This window comes from Leguminivora glycinivorella, chromosome 18, assembly GCF_023078275.1.
Source record: "Leguminivora glycinivorella isolate SPB_JAAS2020 chromosome 18, LegGlyc_1.1, whole genome shotgun sequence".
NCBI classification, from domain to species: domain Eukaryota; kingdom Metazoa; phylum Arthropoda; class Insecta; order Lepidoptera; family Tortricidae; genus Leguminivora; species Leguminivora glycinivorella.
In genome coordinates, this window is record NC_062988.1 from 9,488,242 (window position 1) to 9,513,043 (window position 24,802).

The window sequence follows — 24,802 nt, forward strand, 5'->3', positions numbered from 1 at the left end:
GCGGCTATTCTGGCCAATGTCACAGTTTCGTTTTCTGTCAACCCCTTATTTGCCAAGAGTGACACTGAAACTTGAGTAGTTTCATGTGCTCTGCTCTGCCTACCCCTTCATGGGATACAGGCGTGATTGTATGTATGTATGTATTCTGGCCAATGTACTGAAACTAGGCACACTTTGGCGATTTTTGACGCTATTTTCGCAACTTTTGGTAGTTTAATAGGTTTACTATGGGACCAATGCTGTAATCGCAAAAAAAACCTGGTTCTGTTCCTTAGAAATGAGCGACATCATGTCAGTCTAAAAGTAAGAAACAGACAAATATTTTGCGCGATTTCTGCATTGTTCATCATGACCTCAAAAGTCATCATGCTGTCTTACTCTGTATATGTATCCTCTTGATATTGAAACTAGTTTGCAACATTTATTCAGCAATAACAATGGCTGATTCATTAATTACCATAATGTTAATTAGCATGTGTCATTGAATACCAAGGTCTTTGAAAACTTTTATATTTCAAATACATTCTGTTACCGTGACATATTTTATCATGTTAGTAGTAAACAAGCACATGGCATTTTAATCATAGAAAGTTCAAAATTTCTACTGTCACTCAAGGCATTTCACAAGAAAAAAACACTCTTATTATCTGTAATTGAAATTACAGATACTATTATAAAACTCTGTATCTTTTACTTCGTCCCAATTAATTCTATTATTTTTTGATGATCATGGTGCGAAACTAAACATAATTTTGACTTATAGCTAATTTAGCATATACTTTTTATCATAGAGTAAAGAAATTTAATCTAAATAAAGTTAAATCAAACTTCTTTTTCATTCTGTATGCCTCCCTCAAGGCAAAAAATTATAGTTAAATAAAAGGAATTAATAATATGTGTGACTTTGATAGGTACAAATAAAATAAAAAATGTATGCATGAATATTGTGTATTTACAACATCAAATTGTTTAGTAAATAGTTACTATTGTTATAGAAAAATGAATGCTATCTATTGTAGTATTGACATAAATGATAACAACTAAATACCTATGGGGCCGTCCATAAATTACGTCATTCTAAATTAGGGGGGGGTTTGGTCTGCGGATGACGGTAAATGATAGATGGGGGGGGGGGGGTGTTTCGAAATTGACGTCATTCTTATTTATTTATTTATAGTTTATTTTTCACGTACAAAAAGATTATTTCTAAAAAGAAATTTCTTCCGTTGAAAACGTTTAAAACAAAACTAAAAGCTTGGCTTGTACAACAAGCTTTCTATTCCATAGAGGAATACATGTCATCTTTTGACTGAAGTTGGCCTTGACTATAATTGTATAGACTTAGTTTTAATTGTAGATTAAGATATTTTTGCATGCCCGATGATGGTGAAATATGTGTTGCCTATTTATAATATTGTCTGAACAACTTTTGTACCATATTTCAAGCAAAATAAAAAATATTTCATTTCATTTCATTTCATTTCCAGCACACCTAGTAAGTGAGACTGCAAATGTGAGAGGCGGCTAAGGCGCATACAATACTAAAATAACTCAAATACTAAAATTACTTTAAGTAAAAATAATAAAAGATGATTCTATAACCAAGTGTTTTAATCATATATGTAATACCCTATTTTTCTCAAATCTGCAATGTTTTATTTTGTCAAACTGGTAATGACGTCAATTTTGGGAGAAGGGGGGTCATTAAGATATGACGATAGGATGATTATAGGGGGGGGTCTAAAATCTGAAAAAATCGATGACGTAATTTATGGACGGCCCCTATGCCACACTCTACTTCTTCAATTATTCTTATATGACACACTCTACTTCTTCAATTAGTCTTCAATTATTAAAAAATAAGATATAAATATACTATCTTTGGTTGGGAGTAGAATCCAAGAGGACTTACATGTTTTAGTATAATTATTTCTAAGTTTAATTTTAATTAGCACTATTCATAGATTTTTCTGCTTGACGCTATGTTAACTTAATGATACTAGCATATTCAATCATATTATAAGTTAGGCAATGTTGGAAATTATATCATGGCAGACACTAACAGATGTTCAAAGAGTTAAGAGTTTACCTTCATCTGGACCCTTTTTAATTTCGCAAGGAATGTACACCCCGTAGTACGTCGTCGGGGGCTCCGTCGGCGTCGGGGCCACTGCGCTCCTCTTCAAGCCGTCCAGTCGCAACAAGCGACTAAACAAGCCCATAGCTCCTTCCCTCTTCTCAGGAGGAGAACTCGATATCTCATCCTTCATACCCCCTATATCCTTGTTGCACTCCGGAATAATGACGGCTTTCGACATCACGTCCAGCTGAAAACAATAAACAAAACAATGTTTTGTTTGTGACGCAAAATTGTTAACACAACCTCGAGTTTATTTTTAAGATCGTGTGCCATTAACATATTCTGCTAGACTTACCTTGAATAAAAAAGATATCATAAAACCATAGCTGCAGCGCTTTATATTGACCAGTGTTTATTTTTCTTAGTACATGGTGCGAGAGAATGGACGCCCAGAAAAATTACGGGTGTATTTTAAAAACAGACAAAAATGCGTTGCTCGAAAAGGGTGACGTTTGCTAAAACTTTTTTTTTATTTCGTTCTGAAATCAAACTTCGAACGAACGCCACTTTCTTATTTTCATGTTGTTTTTTAAAATCAATATATTTACAGTTATTCTAATATATTGATTTTCAGAGTTATTTACATCATTTCAATAAAATAATCATAGTTTGATGAATGAATAAATCTTGTCTGGTTAAATGTGTTGCCTTGCCCAATTATCACTTTATATCATTTCCGAACGAAACGTTTCAGGGGTTGCCATATCAATGAAAAACCGTAATTTACAAATAAATTCAAAGTTTAGGTGTCAAATTTAATAATTTTTTACTTGACCGATTTTGTTCATTACAGTAAATATTTATTCTATTTTAGTAGCATAGTATAAAGTTGAGAGAAATCATTGTGATGGTGAAATCAAACTTTCTATAATCCCAATAAAGAAGACTGTCTTCTCTGGATGGGATTATGATTAGGTCAAGAAATTAGGTCAATATTAAGGTTAACTGTGAGATGTCTGCAATTAGAGACAGCTCTATTGTTTGCTAATGAAATAGTGCCTACACTGCTGGCCTACATTAATTTTTGAATTAATTACCAAACGGACCTCATGATCCCATGAGCCATGTTAAAAATCAGGACAACGGTAGGGAAAATAAGTGAATAAAACAAAGACTGAAAGATTTAACACAAGTCTATTCACAAATTCATTTTTTTTTCTTTTTGTTTTTCTTGCCTACATTATTATTCCCGTTTACAATGCTATTAACTGCCTTTTGAATTGCAAAAGCATATAAGTTTGAATTGATTTTCTTTAAATTTTCTATTTCTGTTTTAAATTTATCTTCATTATCTTTAAATTCATTTTCTGCAACTATGCTAACATGTTGTTCATCGTCTTCTCCAGTAGAAACCGGCCAGAAGTTGATTTTTTTGTTTACTATTACTTCAAGCTCAATGTGATCTTCTGAAGTTTCCAAAGACCGTTCTAATGAGTGGAGAACTATGCTTGGTTTGAATTCTTGCTTATAAATGGCAGGGTAGTTTGTAGTAAAATAAGCATTTGTTACAGGTCCTTTGTGTTTTATAGTCCTTATTGGCTGCCTGCTTGTGATATGCCACAGTAATACCCGCTCATCATTGGACGCAGACATCAATGTCTCACCATCAAGAGAAACTGACAAACAGTTCACAACTGATTTATGTCCAGTGAAAACTGGAGTATTCTCAGTATTAATAAGCAAATCCCTGGTTCTAGGAGGGTTTGTTAGACTTATTTGGAAGATTTTCCCTTCTGTGGTCCCAATAAACATGCTCAACTCCAGAACATCCATAGTAACAGCTGATAAAGGAACATCAAAGACTAGATTGAGCAGCATCTCTCCTGATGCTAAATCATATATTTTACATGATCTGTCCCCTGAAACAGAGCAAAGTCGACCGTGCATACCCGTTTTGCTCACATATAAATCGGCAACAGGTAATGAGTGATCTGAGAATATGTAGATTGGATCATGTTGACCTGCTGTGGTTTGAGTTACCAGTTCAGCTTCAGGGTCGGCGGCAACCGTAGCTAGCGACCACACCATAACCATTCCATCTTCAGCTGCCGATACGAAAAACCTGCCGTCTGGTGTAAACTTTAAGAGTACAACTTTCTGGTAATGTCTACTTATTATTGACAACAAGCTGCCGGAAGCGATCTGCCACAAATAAATCTTTTCATCAATGCCAGCGATACAAAACGCTCCATCGGGACTAAACGCAAAAGCGCTCGCTTTTCCTGGCAGAATGAACCGAATACCTTGCACTGTCTGGTGCGAGTTCAACGGCCAAATGTGTAAAATCGGTTTAGTTTTCTCTACGGCTGCTATGTAGTCACTTCCAATGAATGAAAGCGTTTTTGCTTCAGATGTTCCACCGCCTTTGTATGTTTTGAGATTCGTGCCAGTATGCGGATCCCAAATGCAGCTAGTCCATAATGTATTGTTTGAGTCAGTTGTCACTAACACTTCTAATAAACTAGCCATGTTAAGTATATCTGAAAATGCGTTTCTGTACTCGTAAAGTATGAATTTTGCACGTGGTTTTGAAATAAGTAAAACAACAATCTTTACAACTTTTTTTTTTTTCATTTTGAGTGACAAGTAAATTATTGTTGCCATTTTCAAAATAACAAATTATGATTTGGGTTTTTTTATTTGCTTTTAATTTTTACTATTACTAAATTTCAGGATAAAAGGGTAGTCTATCTTACGATGTTCAAAATATTTAATATTTATTTGTGAAGTGTTTATTTTACAAAATAACTTTCAACCGCCACGGATAAGATTTATAGGTTAAAATTACTGGGTAATACGCTTCAAGATCAACCAATCACAATACTTTATTCCAACAACGGCCAATAGGAAGTAGGCTGGCAGAGAAGTTATAGGCTGAAATCCAGTGTTTACGTCAAATTTGTTGTCAAAAGTGACAGAAACATTGTCTGTATTCCGGTGTCACTGTTTAGTGCTAACTATTTTGTTAAATTTCGGGGTACAAGTGTATCGAGCCTTCTATCAACATGTTTAAGAAGTAAGTGATAGTTATTAATTTAGCAAATACTTTTAATTAAAACATTTATTCTATTAGTTTGCTTAAATTTAAGGTTATAATGGGACTCCATTGAGCTAATGTGAAACCACTCGTTTATTGGTGGGTTTCAGACAGAATATCCAATCAGAAAGTAGTATTTTTGCTTGACGTCACATGTGTGAACAGTGTTGTGCTTTCAACTTTATAATCGATAAAATTTAGAATCGATTATTGACTCGGTTTATTATTTACTTCATTAGTTGGAAATACAAAAAAGCGCTGGTTCGAACCCCGGCTCGTGCTCGTACCAATGAGTTTTTCAGAACTCATGTGCGAAATGTCATTTGATATTTCGACGACAACAACGTATAGGGTACAACCTACAATTATTTTTTTCAGAAAATTGCACCTTACCCACCAACGTACAAGGTGCTATCTGCTAGAAAAAGAGATCGCAGATTTCCCCTTGTACGTTGTTGTCGTCGATTTTCCAGTCGCTAAAGTCGCTTTTCGGTGAATCAAGAGTTAACAGACAGGCATCTTCTGGGCGAGCTCACAGGCCACGTCTTTGCCTTTGGCTAGTCTGTGGCCAAGAGTAAGCCCATTTATAATTTAAAAAAAAAGAAGGAAAACACATCGTGAGAAAACCGGACTAATTCCAATAAGGCCTAGTTACTCTTCGGGTTGGAACACAGAACTAAATCAAGATAGAAGGAAAAAGTGTATCTACTTCGCGTGCGGAAAAGTTAAATAGCGAGCAACATTGTTCGCCGCGCAAGTCAGTCTGCTCCCGACCGCTGCCCGCGAGTGACATACAGTGAAAAATACAAAATGGGTCGGTATTCGATAATTAACTGTTCAAACACCACCAATAAAAGCAAGGGTGTTAAACAAAGTGTTTCCTATCATCGGTAAGTACCATTTGTCCTAAAATATTTTTTATGCCATCTATACTTTTTGTAGCAAACTATGTAGTTAGGCTACGTTATTGTATCAAGAGAATAAGTAAATAATGCCGCAATATTTCGCTAGATGTCACTTTAATCAACTGTGTCTCCATCCCCTCTTTTGGATAGTAAGGTATCGTAGGACTGTCTACCGGAATTTTTTTTTGGATACTATGCTATCGTAGGACTGTCAAGTGGATAGCGTGATATAGCGAAATAAATCCTCAATATTAAAATTTACTGTACGTTGTGACATTTATTACATTTAATGGTGCTCCCACATTGGACTGTTATTAATTTGATAACAAACATGGTGTGACAGGGACAGCGCGCCATCACTCTGTCACACCATGTTATATAGCATTTATAAAAGTCCATTGTGGGAGCACCATTTTAATATTAAACATCTCAAATCCCAAAATAAAAATACAGCAATTGAAATAGTGATTTTTTTTTTCGTTAACTTGTAATAAAACTGTTTCTATAATAGTATAAATAACTGTAAACTGAACTGAAACTAGCACAACCACTAAAATACCTACGTACGATAACAATTTATTATATACGTTTAGTGGACAGCTTTTTTTCTCATTTGCCAGCTTTCTACATGATGATGATGATTTTTATTTGTTCCTACTTACTGAAAAATAATTTGCCAGACTATCGAGTTTCAAATGTTTCGATTAATCGATATTTTTTAAATTTGGTGTATTGTCTCATCCCTATTCTCTATGACATAACTGCTCAAGAGAGGAGAGAACGAGAGGGCAGAAGCGATCGGAAAATCATGGCGTTTGGAGTGTAGATTGACGACACGACAGTTACTTTCTTGCAGCTGTTCGCTTACTGCGTGATACGTTCCGGGTTTACTTGCGATTAGACATTGATCATCAACAAAATTATAGTACCTATATTAATTCTGTTACATTCTGTTATTGACCTTCAACGCATTGGAGAAGTGAAATCTTGCAACATCTAACAAAAGATATTGCATTGTGTGCACTGTGGTTTTAGTGACGTAACTGGATTTCTCGCAAACTGCCCGCGTGTTTACCGTTAAAGTTCACTTATGCGTGCCATCGAATGTTTGTGATTGACGCGTGAACAGCAGTCAAGATGTGGGAGTTGGACTCCGATTCGGGGTCGCAGAGCGTGTCATCCGACGGGCTGCGACGTCGGCAAGGATGGGACCCCGAGGCCGAGAGTTTGGCCTCGCACATGGACGAGCTGGACGAGGTGCTCGCGGAGGAGGAGGAGGGCTGCCCGTTGCCGTCCACGCCCGAGGACCAACATCTGCTCGACGCGGAGATGGCCGAGGTGTTGAAGGCGGGCGTCCTGTCGGACGAGATCGACCTGGGAGCGCTGGCTCACAACGCCGCGGAGCAGGCGGAGGACTTTGTACGCAAAGTGTGGGAAGCGTCGTGGAACGTGTGCCACTTCCGCCATCTGCCCCGGTGGCTGCAAGACAACGACTACCTCCACAAGGGCCACCGCCCGCCCCTGCCCTCCTTCAGCGCCTGCTTCGCCTCTATCTTCCGCATCCACACTGAGACTGGCAACATCTGGACCCATCTCCTCGGTTGCGTTGCGTTTATCGGCGTCGCTATCTACTTCATCTCTCGACCATCCATTGAAATTCAAATGCAGGAGAAAATGATTTTCGGCGTATTCTTCATAGGAGCTATTATCTGCCTCGGATGTTCTTTCGCATACCACACACTCCACTGTCACTCTGAAATGGTTGGAAAACTGTTTTCAAAGCTCGATTACTGCGGAATAGCATTACTTATAATGGGGTCGTTTGTTCCTTGGTTGTATTACAGTTTCTATTGCCACTACAGACCAAAGATTATATATTTATCTGTAGTGGTTGTTTTAGGAATTCTTTCTATAATAGTGTCCCTCTGGGATAGATTCTCAGAGCCTAGACTGCGGCCACTTAGAGCCGGAGTGTTCATGGGCTTTGGTCTGTCTGGGGTGGTGCCGGCTATTCACTATGGGATTACAGAGGGCTGGTTCACTCAGGTCAGCAAGGCGTCACTGGGTTGGTTAGTTCTGATGGGTCTGCTTTACATTCTTGGAGCTATGTTCTACGCTCTGCGTGTCCCAGAGAGATGGTTCCCTGGGAAATGTGACATCTGGTTCCAGTCCCATCAGATCTTCCACGTGCTTGTGATTGTGGCTGCCTTTGTCCACTACCACGGCATCAGCGAGTTGGCCTCTTACCGGGTGACCGTCGGAGAGTGCTCCATGCCCCCCTCTTCCATAGCTTTTTAGCCCTCCCTTATAAATTGTGATAGTAGACCATAAATAAATTAAGTAGGAAAATACATTCAATAACTACACACATTATATTTTTTTAACAATGTTGATTTTGATTGCATTTTGATATTCATTTTTAACCACAGTTTTTAAAAGTAATTATGTATTTAAACAAAATACAAATATTTAGAAAATTATAATGATTGGCTATTCTAAAGGGCTTTAAACATATTTATTTGTTTCTAAAGTGTTCATAATTCTTGTTATAATTTGAATAAGTAGTTTCTAATGTACTTTTGCACTAAATATTGCACATTTTGTTTCATTAGTAAGTAGTTTTAGGACTTTTAGGATAGTTTGCATTATGTTTAATCCTTAGATCATTCTTGTACTTAATATTCTGTTCTGTACAACCTTTTCTGTTCCTGCACATAGTCCAGTGATTGTGATTGAGATAAGAAAATGAACTGACCACAAGACAAGTCCATGATTCACACATTGTACAGTTGTATTTGTTTACATCTACACTCTTAGCCCCATTAATTTTCATTTCCATTATTCATTTTGTCCCTTTCTATCACGCCAATACATGGGAAAGGGACAAACGAACTTTATCAGCTTGATAACTTTAGTGAACGTTTATGATTAGGGGGGTTAATAAACAATAATATCTGGCTAGTAAGCTCCCTATTCCTCTTCTGTAGTGGTGAGGAGCAAGACTGCATTTTGTTCGCCACATAGCATCAACTGTTGTCACTCACGCTGATCTTTTACGATACTTAGTGTCATGTTAAGATACTTTTGTTCTTGTAATTGTCTAGATGTAAACAAACTCAACTGTTTAACATGATCCTATTTACTTGACCATTGAAATTGAAAATTGCATGATTAGTAAACCAGTTGTGCAAGTTTGCTGATTTTAATGCTCTAATTACTTTGTATATCATTACAGCTATTTCCATTTCATAACTCATTCTTCATTGATTAATGTCTGCATATGTGCATAGTGTATTGTATTGTAGGGACTTTGTTGAATCTCATACATCAGTTAACTGAGACATGTATTGGTACTTGACAGTCTCTCTTTATGAAGCTTAACAAAAATAACAAACAAAAAAATTCATCACATTTTGTTCTAACAAAGACAAAATGTCAGACTGATAAGGGCAAATTATCTAGGCCAGGGCTTTGTTTAACTTGACAAGCCTTTATGAATAGTGACATGCAGCTATGATAGTCTAAACTTTCTATTGATACAAAGTGTGAAGAAATGTTTTGTTATTTCTTTGCTTTCTTTCTGTTCTTGTAAGGTTCTCTATTTATTAATTCTGTGTTTGACCATTCTTCCTTTGCAAAGTTCTTAAAAAAAATTGCAGATGAATTACATGGTTAAATTTAAATATTTCCTTTGGTTTTGTATGGCTGTCAAGTAAATACTAAAATAGTATTATTACGGGTCTTCTGTACTATTTCAATACAATTTCTTCTTTAACATTCCGTCATTTTAAATTTAATAACATATTTTCATATAGTCATTTTGTGGGTATCTTAAGAATTTTGAGATTTTCACATTACATTTCGTCACTACTTTTAAAAAAACTTGTATCTTCGTCTGTCAATGAAAAGAAAATTGTAGTAAGTATGTATGGAATGCATATAGACTTTCTGCGTTTTAACTTTGAGGAGCAGCGTGAGATACGAGATTTTTTAAAAGTAGTGACGGTTTCAAATAATTGAACAATCACAGGATCATCCTAAAAACTATTTAAAAAAGTGGTCTGCACTATACTAAGCATAAAGTTAAAAAATATATTCTAAATTGTTGTAAGTGTTCATAAATGTAAAGATTTTATGAAAAAAAAAATGAAAAAAAATGTTACAGAGGTAAGTACATACCTTTAAAAGTATACATTGCATTGGTATGATGAAAAAAAAAAATGCTTAAGTTATTTGTGTACCTAGTATTAGATAACTGAAAGATGTAAAAGTTTCCAAAAAAAAGAGTAAAAAATAAAACAAAATGCTTTATAAATATAAAATATTAAATTTGTGGTTTTGTTACTGAGATGAGTGATCCAGTACTGGCATATCAAGGATAGTCTGGTTAGATTTGACTGACACTGAAAGACAATATTTTTAACAAAATTGTGCAGTCACTTGCAATAATGTCTTGTTTAACGAAGGAAATTGTGTAGAAGGCATTTCATTGTACAAGAAACAATTTTTTTTTTTATATTTAAAATTATATTGCGTTGAACTATGCAGTATTTCGGGGCCCATTTTTTGAAAGGAGATTGTTGACCAGAAAGCTTTCAAATTAATTATAACAAAACATATATGTATTTTCGTTTTTATTTTCTTATACACCAGAGCTAAGAATAAAGGGTTTCAGAGAATACTGCATAGTGCAATTTGAAAACATGCTATTAAAATTATATTATTGATTATTATTGAAAAACTATGAAACCCAGTTTAAAAATTGGTGTTTGGGCACAACATGGCTTCAGATATAATTTTAATACATGTGTCTAATCAAACATATTGTACTGTTTAGAAATAAATAGAAGTTAGGATGTATCTAAAATTAAAAAGATGATTGGAATAAGCATTCACTTCTGAGGGTTTTGTTAAATATGTACTTTTATTTTTGCTTAGCGTTATTGTTTGGTGGGATAAAATTATTATGTAATAAAATTAATTACCATACCATTGTCTTTTCATTGAATTAGCTAAGTTCCTATTCTGACTCTTTTTAAGATGCTGTCGTTTCACTTACAATTTCCATAATCAGTATCAGGTCATAATAAAATTATGTTCTGTTCTGTGATATCATGCTGAGTTGTAAATTAATAGTTATTCCAAAGTTCAAATTGATAGCATAAATAGTTCTTGAGATATTTAGCAATGTGACAGACAGACGGACTCGCATCATAAGAGTTCCTTTTGTACCTTTTTGAAAAGTGTATCTGCTACATGTACGGTCAACCAATTTGAATCCTAGGCCACTCTAGAACCCTGTCTCATTTAAACCATGTTCTATTTGCCATAAGAAGTCACATTGACGTTTACTGTGCAAAGGTTCTACAGTGGCCTAGGATTCAAATTGGTTGACTGTACAAATGTACATGCTATAAAATATCAAAGCTAGGCTTCTAATGATTTTGAATTCCTCACTATGCTATGCTACGCTCATGATTCTACATTAGAATTATTTAAAGGTGACTTTCTAATTTAGCATCATGAGCATAGCGACGAGATTATAAAGTGCGAACACCTGTATAAAAAACCGTTACAATTATAAAATTTATAAATTACAATAATTTTCTTTCATCAGCTAATAGTCTTGGATACCAGCCGATTGTTTCATTCGAATTTTCCCTACGAATTGTTTTGTATAACAATCCATAACAATTTTATTGTGTCGCGTATTATTGTTCTCGTATCTTATGATGGGAATTCAATATATTTTCCCCTCACTAGCTCGGAAACACGTGATTTGTCCTCTAATACCAGCGGGTAAAAACGCATTTTATCCACTAGTGGGTAAAGTAATTTGACCTTGAATAAAGTCAAATTAACTACTTTAAAATTGATAAAAGTAGGTGAATCTAGTAATAAAGATGATTTACCACCTGTGGAACTACTGCAAGCAGTGATAAACGCATTTTTTGCGTTGTAGTTTCCTCGCTATAGTGAGGGGAAAAGTTTTGTGTTACACTCGGGTGCAAATGTATTTTACTTCTCGTGTGTTAAAAAACTCGCAAGTTCAGGATTCTATTCTCGAACCACTCGCTTCGCTCGTGGTTCAACTATAGAGTCCTTTCACTTGCTCGTTTTTCAATTCCACACTCGGCGTTAAAATACAACTTTGCCCCCTTGTACAGTCAAGTGCAAAAATACGTATCGATTTTATCCGCTCAAAAATATGTACCGAGACCTTATTCCGCCGACATAAACTGCTATGGGACATATTTTTGATAAGTTGTACGCACCCATATTTTTACACTTGACTGTATAACAAATAACTATTACCTTTACCTTATAGTTCTACTTCGCTAGGTATTTATCGTTGACTTACTCGTAGATAATAAGTAGGTAACTATCATTTACAATGTAGATAATGGAGAAACACAAACAAAATACAAACAATAAATACAAACAGCTCTTTTTAAAATTGTTTACAACTACCAATTTTTTTATTTATTTCGTAATGGTGGTCGAGTACATCGTGCGTTTTATCGACTTATAAAATGTGTTTCCTCGCACTATTGAGATGTCAACACATAATTTCTCCCGTCATCCGGGCTTTGACTTATATGGGATAAAAAAACCGAACGCCTGCCTAATAAAACGGTATAGTGACTCGTCCCCACAATTACTCTTAATTATTAGCTTTTGCCCGCGGCTTCGCTTGCGTTGAAAAGAGACAAAAATAGCCTATGTCACTCTCACTCTCCATCCCTTCAACTGTCTCCACCTAAAAAATCACGTCAATTCGTTGCTCCGTTTTGCCGTGAAAGACGGACAAACAAACACACACACTTTCCCATTTATAATATTAGTATGGATTATGGGAAACATTTGCACCGGCAAATCGATCGATACCTCTGACCTTGAAGTTCTATTAGTTCTACCTACTCGTGTTCAACTGTTCACCATTATTATTATGTCTAATAACAAGTATATTGTTTTACAAGGTGAGAAGTAAGTTTGTGTTCCACTCCATATTTGGCTTTCCATACAGAAGAGAAGGGCCTATTTATAATAACTATTAATAAGGTCTCTTCATTAAAATTTTGTGTCTGAATAAGCGAATTGCCTACCGCAAAATGAAAGCAAGAGCGTATAGCGCGTTGCGAGGGGTTCAGACATGAGGGCGAAACTTTGCAACAGAGTATTGAGATACGGAAATGACGTAGGAGTCTATGAATAGAACTTTCTGGCTACATAATATTCATCCAAAAAGAAAATACCTTTCTCATAATGCTTAATGCTTATGGCCTTTTCAGTACACCTAGATAAATAAATATTCTTGCAAACAAACTCAGCTCTGCAGCGTTTGCAGTATCTAAAATTCGCCACCTAACAGATGAAAAGACAGCAAGATTGGTATACTTTGCCTACACAGATAGAAAAGATATTTTAATTTAAGACGGAAAACTCTCTCAAACACTGTTATTTAAAATGAATAATATAATTCTTCATCTAATAACATGGTCTTAACCTAAAGGCATATTCCTTTTTCAAAGAAGAATCAAAATTGTTCAGTCGTAACTTTATATACATTTGGTACAAATAGGACAGATTTGAATCAAAGAAGTATTTATTTGCAACAAAATATTACACCGTTTTAGTATGAATATGCTAGTTCTTAAAAAACGTCTTTGGTTCAAGTAACCTTTATCAAAGCAAAAATAAAAACCTGTTAAAAGAAGATTCACCACAATTTAACTACAAGAATTCTGCGTTTTTAATAGGAAATCATAGTTTCTTAATTTAACTTTTACGTTCTACAGTCAAGACATAAAAGTTTAAATAAAAAAAATACACGGTTTTACGTCAAGATTTAGTTCAATCTTGGCTTGATTTTAATAGTTCTTGATTTGATGCTTTGCAACTCCATTCAAAGTTCCAGAATAACTTAAAACAAAAATAAACACAGATTTATGTCAAGATTTATTAAGTTCTTGGCTTTGTGTCACAAATTCTTGATTTAATGTCTACAAGCTCCATTTGAGAATCAACAAGTTCAAATCAAAAAATATCAAGGTTTTACTTCAAGATTTAGAACAATCTTGGCTTGATTATAATAATTCTTGGTTTGATGCTTATAGACTTCATTCATAATTCGAGCAGGTTTTAAATAAAAAATCAACACGGACTTAGGTCAAGATTTATTACATTCTTGGCTTCATATCACAAATTCTTGATTTAATGCCTACAAGTTCCATTTGAGAATCAACACGTTTAGATCGAAAAATAATAAAGTTTTGCTTCAAGATTTAGTTTGCGCGCCGAGCGGCGACACCGGTTTAGTTACCAAAAAACCCGCTAGATGGCGCTGACCCCAGCCCATAGAATTCGTACATCGCGGTGTTAAGATTTTTCCCGATTTGGTTAGGCTCGCCGGTTGGAACTTGATATGTATCGAATCATAGGAATACAAATTCCGACAGAATAGCCCCCTGCTTCCCTCTGGGAACTACGCGCTATTATTGAGGACTATCCTAAACGTGCTTCCGCTCCAGTTCTCTCTCTCTCTCTAACTGGCTGGGGAGCTCGTCTTCGTTCTGAGTTATAAGCTTGTAACGTACGGGTTATTGAACATAATACCACAGTATAATAAAGAGTACTATCGTACAGTATGGCCACTCCCGCTCCCCTCTGAAGGTAAACTTATTATTTTCGCACTACTGTCCCCTCGCGGTTACCTGACAGTTACCGCCTGTCAAAAACGCGAACAATCGACCTGTCATATCTCACTCATACAAGCATGGTACGCGTTCACCTACACGAGCTTAGAATGTGTGCTAGGAACGCGCCTCTTTCATATATTTGATCGCCAGTGTCCGAGATGTGATAATACACACCTCTCACGTCATTTCGGCTTTCCCTTCTCACCCCGCGCGCACCCCCGCTACAAACATTATTTACTCAATCTAAGAAATATAAAATTTCATTTCAAGAAATTATATATTTTAAATGAAATAAGATAAATTACATCCAAGAAGTAAGTATATTTGGTTTAAGATACTTACTGTTTCACCCCAAGAAACATTAAATCTAACTTCAAACATGTAAATCTTCATCTAATACCGTCAGAACTTTTAAAATGAAAAATGTATATATTTGGTGTAAGTAACTAATTGTTTCACCCCAAGAAACATTAACTTTTACTTTAATTATGCATAACTCTTAACCGAAAACCGTCATAACTCTTAATACAACAATTTTATTACTTAGAACCAAGAAATATTATACTTGTTTTTAAGAACTTGCTGATTTGCTTCTGAGTAATAATTATCACTGAACAAAACGTTTACGCTCTTGGAATAAATGATTAAGTTTTTAAAAAAAGATTGTTTTGCTAATCATGTTAAGATATAAAATGGTTAGTGCAAGTAATAAACATCGAGACATTTTATGTTTTATATCAAGTAATTAAAATCTTCCTGATATGGGAAAATGGATATCTCTTGGTTCAAATAGGTTTCTTTGGTTGAAGAGATATTTTCTATCTGTGTACTTTCACAGTATCATGTCATATGGCATCTTGCTCTGGGGTAGCGCTGCTGACGTCAATACTGTCTTTGTACTCCAGAAGCGCGCCATACGTTCTATTTATAAAATGAGTGCTAGAGCTTCGCTAAGAAATAAATTCAAGGAAATTAATATACTGACTGTGTACTCCCAATACATTTATGAAAATATTATTTACGTCCATAAACATAAAGATAACTTCAAAAGAAATTGCGACATTCATAACATCAATACCAGAAACAAGGACAAACTAGCAATGCCAACCACACGGTTACAAAAAATCAGGAACTCTTTCGTGGGTAACTGCGTACGGTTCTATAATAAACTGCCTAGTACTATAACTGAACTTCCATTACATAGACTGAAGAAATACGTAAAGAGTAGATTAATGTGTAAGGCTTAATTATAGCACTAAGGATTATATTAATGACAAAACCGCCTGGGACTGAGTTGACTTGCGCACTCTAAATACTAGCTAATACCGTTTATATATTTAATATTTAGTTGCCATATTATACTGTTGTATTGTATTATTTACTAATATAATTTCGTATAACTGTAATATAATTATTATTGTAATACTTATCCGTAATTCTTAAGCTGTAATTGTTAATATTTTGTATGACATGTCAAAAGTGCTTATTTAATTAAGCCTACTTGAATAAATAATTGAAATTGATAGACTAAAACCCTCCACACCTTAGCTGGTGTAGCTACTAATAATGTCTCACTAACACCGAATTAAGGTGGGCATTATGTACAGTCAGCAACAAAGGCAGATCGAACAACACTCCAAAAGCTAGGTATAGCTGAGGTATAGCTGTCATATTATATTCTGTTGTACTTACCTAGCACAAATTGCGTTGTCGCACGCGACTTCAAGTATGACAAGTATGGACTCGCGAGCGAGCAAGTTGTGCTAGGGCCGCCAGATATCTATAAAATAATAGAAGAATATATAGGTTATAGGTATACGCGGGCTCGGTTTCCGCAACTCGACGTCATAATTTGCGCCTATTTTGCGTGATGGGTTGCGGCACTATTCCTGCCAACCCAGCTCTACCAGAAAGCCTAGCAGACCCTTTATGTTGCCGACGACTTCTGGGAGACACCCCGGCGACCCGAGGTGTTGTGCCCGGTATTCTGCCACCCCTGGACATTCGAGAATGACGTGAGCGGCTGTTTCCTCTGCCTCCGTGCACGCTCTGCAGAGGGGGCTGTCTGTAACACCCAGGGTGAATAAGTGTTTGTTGAAAGGGGCATGGCCAGTTGTGGCCCCCACTAAAAGTCGGAGCTGTGGCCTTTTTAGTTGCCTCACCTTTTTTGACAATCCGGGGGTGATTGTCGGGAGTGCTTCCTTTGCCTGTCTGCAGGTGCCTAGGTTAGACCAGTATTGTTGGTGTTTTACCTTGGTGTTGTAACGCGGCATGTTGCATGATGCACGTTGTAATAGAAGAATATGATAGCTACTTACGTCTGCGAACAATACGTATTCATCTGTAGGTACCTATTTAGAAATTTTATTCGTGTCACTGGTGTCAGATACTTCGGTCAGGGGTAAGATACTTTTGGTGCGTTGTTTTATCCGCTGGCTGTACAGTTTTATAGGCACAACGTAGGGTGGGTTCGCATTAAGTCGATTAATCCCTCAGCCATCGATATCATTAAGCGATTCTCGAGCTTAGAGTCGATAAAGCAGATACCTGAAGGGTACTGCTACTGACCTCTTATCCAGACTCGTTGACCTTATTTAGGTTAAACTGTTATGTCAGGCTGGCGTGTAATGCCTGGGGCATAACATTATTATTAAAGGTATTTAGAAGTTGTTTTTTAAGACTTTCTTATGTCTAAGACATGCTGGGATTACATTACATACTTAATTAGGATATTTTAAAACTTCTATTTTAATTAACAGCACCATAGCTAGAGTTGAATATTGTTGGAATTAACAAAACTAAATCTATCTTACTCTTAAGTATATTATATACAGTGCAACCTGGATAAGTGAGACTTCAAGGGACGACAAAATTTATCTCACTTAAAGAGGTATTCCACTTATTCCTGGTCTCAGTTAGACAGGCATAATAAAATGTTTGTCTCATTTACAGAGGGTATCACTAATAGAGGCCAGAATAGAGGGTATGTCAGTTATAAAGGTGATAAATAAGGTGTTTTGCATATAGTTATTATTAGTTGCATACTACTTAAAAGAAAAGGTAAATAAGCCTTGTCTTTAAATAAAATATAAGACTCTGACGTCATTGTGTCTTAAAACTTGTATAGGTATATTATGATTTTTTTTTAAATATTTTTATGTAAATTATCGTGATTTTAGTTTTAATTACTTAAAATAACCAAGAAAACTCTTAAACTCATCTGAGCACAAAAAGGATCAATCGCGTAATTTAATGATAGGCTAAGAATTATTAAAAATATGGAAGTAGATTTTCAATGAAGTCCAAGTTACAGAGGTCATAGATTGACTGTATCTCAGATACAGAGGTAAATTCCTACAAAATTCTAAACAAAGAATTAAGTTCATATACATTTCAAATATAGTCTCAGTAACAGAGGTAAAATACTCACTCTGTCTCACTAATAGAGGGAAATGTGACTATAAAATCGAAAAGGCTAATCTCACTTATAGGGGTCTGTTTTGTCTCACTAATAGAGGTAAATCGGTGCGAAAGTGTCGGGACCACACCTTGGGTCCCAACTAAAGAGGTTTCTCACTTATCCAGGTCCCACTTAACCAGGTTTCACTGTATTATGCTTAGAGTGAGATAGATTTAGTTTTATCACCTCCATAGGTAAGGTAAATACTAAATACGGATAAGTGTGTCATAAGGGGAAGTGTGTCTGGCCTTTACATTTCACATGTTTAAACAATGATGATTGTTTATTGAGCGTTCAATGCGTTAACCAATAATCGTGAGTAGCAAGTAGCAAAAATATGAACTCGCAAAACCACCTGTAACAATGAGTAAAAAGACCAAATGTGGAGGCCAGACACACTTCCCTTATGACACACTTACCCGTATTGACCTTACCTATGTTACTGTAAAATATTATCAAAGTCTATGGTGTTACTTTAGGATCAGGCAATGTGATTGTATGGTAGGGCTTCGCCCCATAATATCCTCCCATTATATTAGATAGCCCTATTACATCAATATCGTATTAGGTATATTATTTTACCAAATGCTTCTCTGTATGTCACCAGCTTTACCTACTCAACATAACCCTATTTATTGCCGTTATACATATATGTCTAAATGATAAGCAACAATTCGTTATATTCACCTAATCCTTTAGATAAGCACGTTTATCACGAGATCTACCCGTACATTACGATATGATAAAGTGGCAAGTTTTATATCTAGTCAAAATACATATTTTATCAGTTGTTACACGTGATGAAGTATATGGTTTTGAAATAGACTCGCGTGATATCATCGATTCCGGGACTTTGTCCTATCTACAGAATAATATATTTGTTTATACATATACCGATAGGCCTTTAACATAATAAAAGGATACAGATACGGAACTTGATTTATGATTATTATATCAATTATATGTCTTTAAGTGTTGTACAATCATTTGTCACAGATCGAGATCGTCGTCTACACACAGCCAAAACTAAGTAATTTAATTACTAACTTAATCATAGGTCTGTCCTCAATAATAAGTTTGTGTAAATACAATGTTAAAATACATGTGAAATTAACTACTTCATAAATTATCTATAAAACATGCATATATCAATTATCTACTGAACAATCGTCGACAAAACAAAGGTAAACCCACAGAGGTCCTACCGGAAAAAAAAACAAAATCAAAATTTTATTCTAATCTTCTATCGCTCGTATTTGCAAAAGCGACCCGTTATCAGAAAAATGTTTCTTTTTTTTAAAGGACATTTATAAAAATGCATATCTGCCAAATTTCTATTTCACGGTAGATATATACAAAAGGCCTTCGGTACGGTTATACTATAATTTTATAGGATTGTGACGTTAAACGTATTTTCTTTCCTTGTGGTAAACGATCCATGAGAACTGAACACCGTTAGTAATCCGATCAGAGAAGCCTCACTGTAAACTGAGCAGTGCTATGGAAAATGCTCGGCTATTTTACATACATACAGTATACAATAGCTATGCTCACGTTGTGATGTGACAAATCAATCTAGATACATTTGTTCGTTACACGGAAGACGATTTTTAGACCACAGTGCAGAAGGGTTACCCTGAAAAACTTCCGAATTTTCTGATCTGCCTTATTTGAGCGATACATAAATGTATAATTTTCGTTTATGTGGTAGAGCCTCCTCTCTGTTTAATTAAGCCTTTGTACTAGTGATAAGCTCTTTTTCTTGTGTATTGTATTATTTTCTGGTACAATAAAGTGTTTTACTACTACTACTACTACTAAATTTCTTAATAATAATATTCTTTATTGCAACCATGGTATTTATACAGTTTTTATAAATAATATTACAGTCTCTCATGGACCCTGATGAGGGTGTAGCAAGTTACAGTCAATTTTACATTTCTTATAATTATAATGTGTTACTAAGTACTATATGTTAAAAAATAAAATCAACATTTTTTTTTTTGGCTTTAATTACATTTCAAATGTCGTCGTTCATAAACTCTGATACTGCGTAGTAACATTTCTCCAGTAAGAATGACTTCAATGAGTTTACAAAAGGTTTATGTTTTTTTATTGTTTTTATCGTGTTAGGTATTTTATTGTAAATTTTTATTGCGCTGTAATAAGGACCCTTCTGATAGATGTCGAGAACAGATTCCGGAAGAACTAGATTGTGTCTGCGTCGTTCGCTTTTATTAAATTTAAATAGATTTGGGTTGTTTCGGACAAACATTACAATTTCTAAAATGTATAAACTGGGAAGTGTTAAAACTTTTAACTTAAAGAAGTGAGGTCTACAGCTATCAGGTTGAGGTATATTAGCTAGTATACGGATGCACTTTTTTTGCAGTATGAAGAGGTCACTTGCATTTCGATCCATACAGTAGGCTTTCTGGCCTTTCTGTCCCTACTACTTAATTAAAAAAGTCACACTTTAAACTCTCATCATTCCTCACTCTCCGCAAACGATGTCGCAGACATAATCTTACTTAGTCCTGGTTCCTGGTACAAATATTCAACAATCATCATATATCTGGATCTATGCTCAATACGGGTAAGTGTGTCATAAGGAGAAGACATACTTCACCTTATGACACATTTATCCGTATTTACCTTACCTATAAATTCTTGAAATAGTAAAAACGAACCAATTATCTAATGCCAGTGCATTATTTTGAAAATTACACATAGAAAACTCGAAACTACTCGAAAAACTATTTCGTCTTTTCCAAACCACGGGCTAATCACAACATGCCATGATTGCCATGCCTTCTGCAATAAGTTGAACGTTGAACATCAGTATCTAGCTGTTGTGCGGGTATGCCTAATGAGATGTAATGTTGTTTACGTCTCTTAACGACCTACTATTAGCTGGGACACCATGCAGACGGTATACAATCATCTAATTAACCTTACAATTTGATATCACGTATCAGCTCGTATCAAATGTCTTTGTGAGCTGGAAATTTTCGCGGCGCGATATAAAATTAAGAGATAAAGAAGCATAACTTGCTTACGAAATTTTCCGATATTCTACCGAGAAATGCGAGAACAACAGCCGTGTCTTCCCAAGGACTTATTTCTCTATGAAATCCTTACAAAAGTGAGTCCTTTTGAAAAGACACTCCTCAACTGACGACAGGCCGATAGTCGTCCGGGCCGGAGAACTGAGAAGCTAAGCGCTGACCTCATGGGCTCCTTGAAATGTGCTATGAAACCTATTAGTGCCAAACGCTAGTAACAAGTGTCTTGTTTAGCGATTCGCTGAAGATCTACGGCTAGTCTAACCTTGGAACCCATCCCATCCCATGAGTCAGCGTTATCTACAATTCTACTTGTAAGCAATCTTTACCTACTGTATAAATGTTTGGCATAATGCTCAACCAAATTTCATGAGGTAGCAGAGGTAGGCAGTTTTCATTGAAAGTTAAATATTCTCCCACATCTATAAACCGTCGGGTTAGCTTGAAATTTGATTGTATAAAGTAGGTAAAACTGAATTACAACTTTCGTGATATGTATCATAGGACTTGATATGAATAAGTAGGACAGCTAACATTTTTGATTAAACAATCAAACACGCCTCTATCTATTGTCACCAAGAGCAGTGGTTTGCAAGGTAGGGCCCGCAGGCCATATCCGGCCCGTGGAAGGATTTTATCCCGCCCTCCACCGGTCTTTCAAAATAATGTGTGGTATGACCATCACTTTAGGAAAAATGCATTTTGGAAGTAAATCTGGCTCTCTAAAATACCTTCAAATTTTGCCTCCAAAGAAATTAAGTTTGACCCAATGAAAAGTTTGCCCACTGCTGGGTACGTAGCCGAATGGCACAAACGCTCACGAAACGAAACGCTCCTAGATATCTATCTCTATCGCTCTTGCGTATTGGCGCGACAGAGCCAGACTACGTTTTCGTTTCGCGTCGTACAGTTTTCGTTTCGCGTCGCAGAAATGTCATTCGGCTACGGCACCTTGACTAAACTGTGTTTTGAGTTGAGATATTTTTGAGCATCGGACGCTTCGATATCATGCGAAAAAAATCGCACCATATTTGTGTTTTTTGAAAATGTTGAAACGAATTCATACCACACAGGTAACCAATTTACCAACTTAACTTTATAATCCACCGGCATCGCGGTTGTGCAATACCTGCAATACTTGATTTGAAAGAAAAAAGACATAACTACACATATTACGTTATAGTTAAGCCCTTTAGGAATTAGGACGAATGCAATCGTTCGCTACTTTTATGGGTCAGTAACGAATAAAGACGCGAAAGAAATAAATTATCGTTCGTTTTACCGTTAGATGATATTGCCACTTGGGAGTCAGTCGATACGTTTATAGGAACCTTTTTATGACGATCTATGCGGACTTATAAGAGGTCAAATATTGCTAATTAAGGTCGAGACACCTGTATAGGGGCTGGCTGAACCAAAGGTTGTACGTCTATCAAGGGCATAAGTGGTTCCTTTCCACACAAATACACATTAGCGAAGCACAGTGAATGACTCTTAGTATTCTTTCGAAAAATAAAACTTCGGCTTTCCTCAAGACTTAACATGGATAAGACTAGCTAAAGTCGACACGTGTTTAGCATTTATTTTTTATTTAATACGACATATTACAAAACAACCACCCACGCCGCGTCTAACTTTATATCCACAATCCCGACATAATACGCGAGACAAATCTGCCCTTTGAATAGAAGTATTATAGATACAATACAAAGAAAATACTATTTACTTTCACTTCTCCAAGTTCTCCATATACAAAATAATACATCAATTTAAGTAGATGTTACTGACAATCTTGAAGAGACTATAAATAACGTGTAGGTGTAGGTAGTTTTTTTTAAAAGATGAATCATGAAGTTCTTATTGTGTATTTTTTCTAAAATTAAGCTTGAAGACTTGATCCTGGTAGTTTTTGCGAGAGTATGTCGCGTGGAACTGTCAAGCGACAAGGATTACTCGCTTTGACATTTGTCCGCAAGAGAGCGGTTTGTCACGCAAATCTTTTGCTGCCGATTCGCGAGAGATCACTTTGTCGCGGCGCTTTCTCGCTTGTTGACTGTCGCGGCGTTTTCTCGCTTGTCGACTGTCGCGGCAAACATGTGCTGATTCACCAGTAAATTCACACTTCATGCTAAACTTCTATCTAACGCTTTGAAGTATTCTTTATTGGTTTCATGCATTATTTTCTAAATTACTCTGACCTAATAACATGTCATGTCAACATCAAATGGCACTTCTATTACCCGACTTAACGATGTAAGTGCCGAGTATTAACTAATAAGATAGCTCCAATGTGTTGGAAATACCAATATAGATCAAGCAAGTGCCGTTCACGGTCGTCGGCAGATGCCAGATGAGATGGGTACTCGTTATACAAGAATGGCATTCCTTGGCTATATTAAGACAACACAGGTGACATCCCTGAACCTACCGTGAAGTTCGATCTTTCTCTTTTACTCCATAAAGGAGTAATAAGAGTGACAGGGAGACAGTGGTATCAATTTGCCAACTACGTTTTTCGCAGCTGCGTCGCTTCAGTTGTGTCAAAAACGGCCAGGAAAATGGAGCTAAGGAGTACTGATTTAATATCTGCGATCTGATGTTTGCGAAATGATATCGGCCATGGTCCCTTTGGTTTCATTTCAAGTGACTGGCGGATATCGTCATCGTAATCTAAGGGCCCGTTAATGCCTTTCTTGTGGACATTTTCTTTCGCAGCATTTTTCACAGCATGAGATTTGATACTCATTTGAAAGGATGACATGCTCATGGTTTTAAAATAGATTGATATTACGTATTAAGCAAAGCGTTGATAGGTTTAAACAATTGTTAAACAGGCATTTATGAAAATAATTTACTATTACAGATCATTTCTATAGCAAACTTGTTGACTTTCCTTTGAATTTCAGTTTAGTTCACCCGTCACGTGTCAAAGGCATTCTCTTGTAAAGACATGTCTGTCTGGCAATTAACTACTAATTGAAAAGCGTGAATAATGAATATTTTATTAATAATTTGGTTCAAACTGTATTGTATCTGTGAATTTACTTGGTATTTCTGTTGCTGTAGGTCTGAATAAATAGTATATTACTAGCTTTTACCCGCGGCTTCGCCCGCGTAATAAAAGTATTCTTATTGAAACGTTTACAAAAAATAAGATTTTCATTTGGATCCGTAGATTTCTTTGTAGGTACATCTGTCCGCGATGATTTCGATAAGGTAAAGCGGGGCAATTTTCGACTGGGGGGGGCCATTGTAACTGATCTATTTGCTGTACGGTCAGCCAAGAAAGTGGTTTCCCACTTTTCGACTCTATTGATCGAAAAGTGGTAAACCACTTTTTTGGCTGACTGTACCTTACACATATTACTATTGTTTTAAAAGAAATTCTTGCAATGATTGTAGAATTGTTACACAGCGTCCACAGCGTAGGTAGTAGGTACGAATATGTATGTATTTTACCTATATAAATATTTATACTGGGGAAACTTCATACAAC

At 35.9% G+C, this 24,802-nt stretch overlaps 4 protein-coding genes across 4 annotated transcripts in view; 2 read left to right on the plus strand and 2 right to left on the minus strand.

Moving 5' to 3' along the window:
* LOC125236156 (ankyrin repeat and LEM domain-containing protein 2) overlaps positions 1–2,590 on the minus strand; it is a 40,004-nt gene extending 37,414 nt beyond the window's left edge. The window contains exons 1-2 of the mRNA XM_048142857.1: positions 2,436–2,590; positions 2,090–2,327 (exon numbers count right to left, since the gene is read on the minus strand). Of these exons, the coding sequence (XP_047998814.1) occupies positions 2,090–2,327; positions 2,436–2,456 (259 nt within the window). The 5' untranslated portion in view covers positions 2,457–2,590. The remainder of the gene's footprint in view (positions 1–2,089; positions 2,328–2,435) is intronic.
* Positions 2,591–3,255: 665 nt separating this feature from the next.
* LOC125236166 (WD repeat-containing protein 18) lies at positions 3,256–4,721 on the minus strand. Its single transcript, XM_048142877.1, has one exon. The coding sequence runs from the start codon at positions 4,712–4,714 to the stop codon at positions 3,287–3,289; it is 1,428 nt and encodes a 475-aa protein (XP_047998834.1). The 5' UTR covers positions 4,715–4,721; the 3' UTR covers positions 3,256–3,286.
* A 311-nt stretch (positions 4,722–5,032) lies between these two features.
* LOC125236175 (malignant T-cell-amplified sequence 1 homolog) overlaps positions 5,033–24,802 on the plus strand; it is a 46,681-nt gene continuing 26,911 nt past the window's right edge. The window contains exon 1 of the mRNA XM_048142890.1: positions 5,033–5,156. Within this exon, the coding sequence (XP_047998847.1) occupies positions 5,146–5,156 (11 nt within the window). The 5' untranslated portion in view covers positions 5,033–5,145. The remainder of the gene's footprint in view (positions 5,157–24,802) is intronic.
* Positions 6,861–9,477, plus strand: LOC125236170 (adiponectin receptor protein). Its single transcript, XM_048142883.1, has one exon. It carries the CDS (start codon positions 7,220–7,222, stop codon positions 8,378–8,380), a length of 1,161 nt encoding a protein of 386 aa, XP_047998840.1. The 5' UTR covers positions 6,861–7,219; the 3' UTR covers positions 8,381–9,477.

Bases quoted from the DNA above. Each gene is read 5' to 3' on its own strand.
- LOC125236166 (XM_048142877.1), bottom strand. From the start codon at position 4,714: ATGAAAAAAAAAAAAGTTGTAAAGATTGTTGTTTTACTTATTTCAAAA.
- LOC125236170 (XM_048142883.1), top strand. From the start codon at position 7,220: ATGTGGGAGTTGGACTCCGATTCGGGGTCGCAGAGCGTGTCATCCGAC.